Source organism: Triplophysa rosa, linkage group LG22, assembly GCF_024868665.1.
Source record: "Triplophysa rosa linkage group LG22, Trosa_1v2, whole genome shotgun sequence".
NCBI classification, from domain to species: domain Eukaryota; kingdom Metazoa; phylum Chordata; class Actinopteri; order Cypriniformes; family Nemacheilidae; genus Triplophysa; species Triplophysa rosa.
In genome coordinates, this window is record NC_079911.1 from 6,415,471 (window position 1) to 6,423,023 (window position 7,553).

Consider the following 7,553-nt stretch of genomic DNA (forward strand, 5'->3'; position numbering starts at 1 on the left):
TCCGCGCCAGGAAACACTGTTTTCTACACAGAAACGCCCCTTTCATGGCTTCAAAATGGCTAGTAGCCCATGATGAGCGCTTATTCCTTTAATTCTTACTACTTCAGATATATTTAACAGGTCAATTTTAAACGTTATGTAATCAGTTTTGAACGCATAACGAGAAATTAGCCTACATCAAAAGCTATAAGCAATTATTCTGTTGCGCCGTGTAATCCAATACAAGCGCACTTCCTTGAATCTAACTTTGATCGTGGCACAATCACACTGCTATACGCCCATATTTCGCGTTTCAATAACATCAGACCCGATTTTAAGTGATGATGTACATTTGACACGTCTACCGTCGTTTTAAAGCAAGCCAGGGAAGCTAAAGTAAAGACTGACACTTCGTATTTCCACGGCATTTGCATTAAAAACAAGCGCCGTACGGTTACATCTCCCCAGCACTTTAGACATTTGCTCCCTCCCCCACTTTTCCTTCCCATTTTCTGACGTGCTGTTATTGTTTAATATTATGATGGCAAACAACACTGCAACAAATTAACAACTCAACAAGCGCGCGATTAGAAAATAAGACAATGGAAACTCACATACCCATCCATTGCACAGAGGGAAAGAGAGGCGAGGTGAAATAACAATGCAGGCACAGGAAAATGAAGAAACGGGTGCTGCTGTTACTACAGTTCGACCCACCAACACAATCTCGGGCACAAAGGCGCGCACACACACACACACACACGCACACACACACTTCCTGCTCCTGACGTGAACACAGAAACACACACACATACACACAGACATGTACAGACGCTCCTCTGTACAAAATGGCCTCCCCTTTTCAGCAGACACACCTTTGAAGAATGATATAAACGCGTAATGTTTGTTGCTGGACGCTGAAAGCAACGATAAATAGTCATTGCGCCCAGCAATAAGGTTTGCGCATCCAGTGTTTGGAAGCACGCATCATTTCATCAGCATCAGCACTCGGAGCTCAATGAAGCATTATCTTGTTTTAGGAATATATTTATTAATTAAGGTAATGGGCCTTGGGGAAAGCTTTAAAGTGCCTGATGTTTCCAATAAACATGTAGTCGATACACTCATTATGGCTGCGAGTGTCTCGTTTACACTTCCTTGAAAACATAAAGTCCACCAGTCATACCCTTTATTATGGTGGATGCAATGAATTACATTTATTCATTTGGCAGACGCTTTTATCCAAAGCGACTTACAAGTAGGTTGCAGTGGACAGTTATCACTGCAGAGCAAACGGGGGTAAGGCTCAAGGGCACTTCAGTCATATCCTGGTGGCACTGAGAATTGAGCCAGCGACCTTCTGGCTACGAGTCCAACTCTCTAACCACTAGGCAACAACTGACCCTAATTATTAATCAGTATAATGAATAATGTTCCCCGTTTCAAAAATGCCCCCCAGCGTTTGTCAATCGTGACTATTCTTATAAATACTTGTAATGTCAAGGCAGCAGTGAAGATGCCTGAGGCGTGTAAAAACTTGTTACACTTGTTGGACCGGCTGAACTGCAGTCTTGTGCTTACATGAAATGTGCGTGAGGTGTGTATGTCATCAAAAGTGTTGTGTAAGCAAACACTGAACCGTGTGATGGGTTAAAAGAATTGGCAATTTGTAGGTTTTGTCATTTGTAAGGTAGATGTGATAGGTGTTTGATTTTTTTTAGTTTTTTTCTTGTAGTCAGAGACTGCGGAAGTCATCTATGTTTATACATTATGATCTTTAAACAATCGACAGTCGCCATGGTAACATATTTTTTGGTGTTCAGAGAATTATTATTATACAACAAGATAGATTAAAAGAAATAAAATAAATAAAAAATACTAGTAAGAGAAAATTAAGAACATGCTGTGCAAATAAAAACATTATTTGCAAGAAGCAAACAGCTCTCCAACACACTAGACGGCGCAGTGCTGTTATTTTGCTAATGTTACACACACACACACACACACACACACACACACACACACACACACACACAGCGAGGTAGACATCTGTGTATTTCCTCTTTTGTCAAAGTATTTTTTTGATGATAAATACTAAATATAAAGTATAACATACAAGGTTAATCTTTAATATTACTGTAAATATTAAATAATTATGTTTTATTCATTGCTATGCTATGCTTTGGTCAGCATAAGAATAATTTCCCCCATTCTAATAAATTATTGTTTCCCTAGAAGCATTAAATGTGTTTTCATCATATTGTAATCTTAAGTAACATTTTACATGAATTTTAATACATTTTCTACAATTTTTAAGATTTTTATCATTCTATTATATGGCATCAGACACTATAATGACAATGTAAGACTCTTAAAGGTAATCAATCAATATTTTTAATCTACACATTTTTTACAAAATGATGTGCTTTATTATTTGGCAGTTTTATTTATTTTTACTCTACGCTACTGTTTTTTTATTGAACATGTATTGTGATCTTATCTTGAAAAATAAAATAAAGCCTGTTTTATACGTTTAACTAAAATGCATTTTGTCTTTATTTTGCCCCTTTATCTATTTAATTTTGTTGTTTGTTTGTCTGATTTAATATTGTTTGCAGTCACAGAATCGCTTCCATTAAAATCTACCGGAAGTGGTCAGAGTAGTCTGTTACTAGAGTAAAGGGCGAGTGCTCATCGTACTGTGTCGGCTCGAGGATCATTTAATGTTGCACTTATAGATAACGTTACACTAACTGTTCGCTCAGCTGCTTCCAGCACAGATCAAACATACAGCTTAGCATGTTGCAGAATACAGGGTGAGTTCCGATCACACACACACACACACACACACACACAGTAAAACACGACAAGTCACGGATGGACATCTCAAGTTCATTTACTTTCATTTAGCGTGTTATTCATAGGTCATTGAATTGCTGTTTCCTAGTTGATTCTTGTAGATGTATTCAGTCTTAAATGCGCTGTGCACGACTTGAGCTCAGTTGTGAACGACATCAGTGGGTCGGACTTCATTGTCAAAACTTTGCTAAACATAGTTTGACTGGAGTCACATTGACTCTGTTGATTTGGCATTGCTCATTGAAATACACTTGTTTGCGGACGTATATTATTATTTCATATTTACACGTTCCTCCCGTTTCTCTAAACTGCAATGCTCTGACCTTTACCCTAAATTTAGCCTACTATGCGCAGGTGCGTCCCTTGACGTCAACACTATGTCATGTCTTTTTTAAATCTTTTATATTATGCAATTAAATAGAATGTGATTTAATGTCATTAAGAGATATGTGCCTAACTGTTTTACCTCTGTTTACTTGGAAGACAAAATAAATCTTTCTAACACTGTTTTTAATTGATCTGCTAATGGTAACTTACAGTTAGTGCATTCACTGCATTGAAGAATATGTATTGTCTTTATTGTTTTAACCAACAAATGTGTTGTGTATTTAACAACATTCTGTGGCGAAAATGCAAAAAATCTGTTATTGATGATGAATAGCAAACAGCTTTGCCTTACCAAGGTAAAATGAGGCATTTGAAAAGTTCAATGTAAACCTGTAGTTTAAATAAAAATGAACCCCATAAAAGTTTCATTTGAAGAAAAGTTCATATGTCCACCTGTGGTTGTTTTGAAATTTAATATGTTCTCACTTACTGCTGTTAAATAAAGGTTTGTGTTTATTTATATCATATATTTGTGTGGTATGTATAGTGATATGTATATATAAATACACAAACATACATGTATTTAAGAAATGTGAGTTATTTATAGGCTATTTATACATAATGTAGATTATATTTAAATATAAATGTATATATATTTATTTATGTAAATATTTGTTATAAATACACATGTATGTGTGTGCATTTAACAACTATGGTAGGAAGTTGGCGGGATGTACCCTTTTCATCACCGGGGCGAGTCGAGGTATTGGCAAGGCCATTGCTCTAAAAGCTGCGAGGGACGGTGCAAATGTGGTCATCGCTGCTAAAACCGCAGATCCCCACCCTAAACTGCCCGGAACCATCTACACAGCCGCTGCAGAAAGTAAGACGCTCAAACCGATTTTACCTTCTGATAAATGAACCCTGTTAAGTGTGATACGACCATGACCGGATGATGTGTGTTTGGTAGTTGAAGCCGCGGGAGGGAAAGCACTGCCGTGCATCGTAGATGTTCGGGATGAGAAGCAGATAAGTGATGCAGTGGAGCAGGCGGTGGAGAAATTTGGAGGTGAGCATCTGTAATTCTTCCCTGGTGGTGCACATTTCTAGCGCTCACACAATTGTGTTTATGTTCTGTGCTACGTTGTTTTAATGACAGGAATTGACATTCTGGTGAACAACGCCAGTGCCATCAATTTAACAGGAACTGTGGAAACTCCAGTGAAGAAAGTCGACCTGATGTTAGGCATTAACCTCAGGGGAACATACCTGACGTGAGTAAAATATTACATATGAGATCATTGCATATTTGTCATATAATCACAATATACAGTACGTACAATAGTGTTCTCACTCGCAATCTTGTTCTGCACACCCTGAGCTTAGTTATTATCGACCATCCCTGCAGTCTCATACACATAAGGATTATTGCAGTAATATCAGTGTTGATGTACATCTTTCTGGTCTGACCCAAGTTCATGTTCCAAGTGCTGTTAACTGCAGCTATTTTCATTGCTCTATTTTTATTACAGATCTAAATTATGCATCCCACATCTTCTGAAGAGCAAGAACCCTCATATTCTTAACCTCAGTCCACCTCTCAACCTCAATCCCATCTGGTTCAAAAATCACACAGGTGGGTAGCATAAATACTGAAGATCGGTTGGACTGAATTGCTGAATTTTGGTGATAAATAACTAGGGGTGCGCGATATATCTAAATGATCAAATATATCAAATGTGCATATCGCAATATTATGCAATAACTGAATTATTAAAAAAATCAAAAAGTTATGTATAGACCACTTTGACCACCACCGCTGGTCCAAAAGAACTTCCTGTTTTAGTTTTTTAACACTACACAATGGTTGAAAAAACGCAACTAAATGAACATTTTTAACCGAATCAAAATGTTAAACGAATATCTTAAAGTTTCAATTATAAATGTGAGATTTAAAAAAACAAATAAATACAACTGAAACTGGAAGTGCTTCTGGACCAGTGTTCACACATCGTATTATTTAGCAAAGTATTGTATATCGCATTTTTCTTTAATATCGCACAGCCCTACAAATAACTTATGATCTCCTATACGTCCATGTAGCTTATACAATAGCAAAGTATGGCATGTCCATGTGTGTGCTCGGAATGGCCCAGGAGTTCAAAGGCTCCATTGCTGTCAACGCCTTATGGCCCAGGACAGGTAAATATAGAGTTTCAATAATTAAGTCAACATGTTGTGTGTTTGGTTATAGCTGAACCATTCTTTATGTGTCTTTAGCCATCCAGACGGCTGCCATGGAGATGTTGGTTGGCACAGAAGTAGGTAAACAATGCAGGAAGGTGGAGATCATGGCTGACGCTGCCTACACCATCTTGAACAAACCCACCAGCTTCACGGGACAGTTCGTCATTGATGAAGACGTTCTCAAAAAGGAGGGCATCAAAGACTTTGATGTTTATGCGGTTGAACCAGGTTGGCTTTATGTTACTTGATATTTCAGAATGGTATGATGGAGAACCCACACTTCCATTCATAAGCTTCAGGACACAATGGCCAAAGTTGTCCATTAAGGAATTAATATAAATTAATACATTTTTTTAATGAAAGATATTATTATGTTGGAACAGTTACAGTTTTTCCATAAACTTATTTCAAACATTCAGACGTATGCCTTCAGATCAAAAGGGCTTTTAAGGGATAGTTCACCCAAAAGAAAATTATTTGATTATTTATTTACCCTCATATCATTCCAAACCTGTATGAGTTATGTTTCTTCAGCTGAACACAAAAGAAGATTTTTTGAAGAACGTTGGTAACCAAACAACATTGAACCCCATTGACTTCCATTGTATGGACACAAAACCACCAAGACATTTCTCAAAATAAAAAAGAGTCATATACAGGTTGAAAGACATGAGTGAATAACTGATGACAGAATTTTCATTTACGAGTGAACTATGCCTTCAAGTTCACAAAAAAAAACATTTCAGTCAAGTGGCCCCAAACTTTTGAATGATAGCATATGTAATTTTGTTACAGCAATTTAGTGACAGAAGTCCTTTTATTATCCTTATTAGATACTTTCTAAAAATCTTTTTTAGGTCATCCATTGCTTCCTGACTTTTTCTTGGATGAGCAGCCAGAGGAGCTAGTCAAGAAAATGGAGGAATATGGTAAAAGATGATATCTTTGAAAAACATGCCATGCTATTTGTTCTTCTTGGCGAACAACTTTCAGTACACGTTTTGATTCTCTATTCAGGTGCGACTCCAGTTTTCAAGAGTGGAAAATCTAGTGCTGATTCAGCCGCTGCCGGACCTATTGCTGACACATTCAACATACTCAAAGGAATTCTGAATCCAGATTTAGTAAAAACTACACAAGGAGTGTACAAATTTGAGTTATCAGGTACTTACTATATCACTCTTTTTCTATTCCACTCCTGTATTAACAAATAAGTTTTTTTTTAATTGATTGTGTGTGAATGACAGGTGAACATGCCGGAGTCTGGTACATTGATCTGAAGAATGATGCGGGGTGTGCTGGCAGCGGGGAACCACCTGTCAAAGCTGATGTTGTCATGACTATGGACAGCGCAGACTTCACCAAGATGTTTGCAGGTATAAAAACACTCAATGGTTCACTTCACATTATATTGACATACGCTAGTCTGAGAGCGAACGATTATGGACAAACGCATTAGATAAGCAGGAGTTGTTTTGAAACTAAATGGATAAAAAGTTAAAGATTTAAATAAGAAAAACGTCATCTTTATTAACAGGGAAACTAAAGCCGACCATGGCCTTCATGTCTGGAAAGCTGAAGATTAAGGGCGACATGGGTCTGGCCATCAAAATGGAGAAGATGATGGCTATGATGAAGTCTAAGCTGTGATATGATCACATCCATCTCCTGCCTTACGTCATGTACAAGATCTTTCAGTGTCTTTTTTCTATTTCACTGTTTTCGCTGAACAATTTGTCAAGCTGCTAGTAATTTTAATAAAGGGGTTTCCTTAGATTTTGTTTTCTTACATAATCCTTTTTAACATTATTCATGTTACAGCTTTTTGGTGAAAATATAAGGAATGAGTTAATAACAATTTCTTACAAAAATGTATCATGGCAACCATAGAAACAACTGTTATTATGCTGCTGTGAAATACAAGTTGGACTTAAAAAAGATGACAAAATATCTTTGTGTTCCTAAACAGCAGTTTAACACATAAAGACCTCAGGAATCTTTCATGTGTCCACTCAAGATTGTTAAGAGATTTAAAACTGGTCAGAGATTTTAATATGAACTCTAAAATTTCCATATATAAATATAAAATCATCTGATCTATCCAAACTCTAATACTGTATAATTTGTTCATCTGTCTGTTT

The 7,553-nt window shown here is 36.9% G+C and overlaps 2 protein-coding genes across 5 annotated transcripts in view; one reads left to right on the top strand and one right to left on the bottom strand.

Moving 5' to 3' along the window:
* ptbp3 (polypyrimidine tract binding protein 3) overlaps window positions 1-840 on the bottom strand; it is a 55,154-nt gene extending 54,314 nt beyond the window's left edge. The window contains exon 1 of one of the 4 annotated variants that reach the window (XM_057320441.1): window positions 598-840. In XM_057320441.1, coding sequence (XP_057176424.1) covers window positions 598-804 — 207 coding nt within the window. In that variant the 5' untranslated portion in view covers window positions 805-840. Of the gene's footprint in view, window positions 1-593 lie in introns of all 4 variants that reach the window. The other 3 variants (XM_057320442.1, XM_057320446.1, XM_057320445.1) reach the window with 3 other exon arrangements.
* A 1,793-nt stretch (window positions 841-2,633) lies between these two features.
* hsdl2 (hydroxysteroid dehydrogenase like 2) lies at window positions 2,634-7,188 on the top strand. The gene is made up of 11 exons (XM_057320766.1): window positions 2,634-2,795; window positions 3,885-4,048; window positions 4,136-4,234; window positions 4,325-4,439; window positions 4,698-4,801; window positions 5,269-5,367; window positions 5,446-5,640; window positions 6,270-6,341; window positions 6,430-6,576; window positions 6,660-6,788; window positions 6,950-7,188. The coding sequence occupies exons 1-11, from the start codon at window positions 2,779-2,781 to the stop codon at window positions 7,060-7,062; spliced, it is 1,254 nt and encodes a 417-aa protein (XP_057176749.1). The 5' UTR covers window positions 2,634-2,778; the 3' UTR covers window positions 7,063-7,188.
* The last annotated feature ends 365 nt before the right edge of the window (window positions 7,189-7,553 follow it).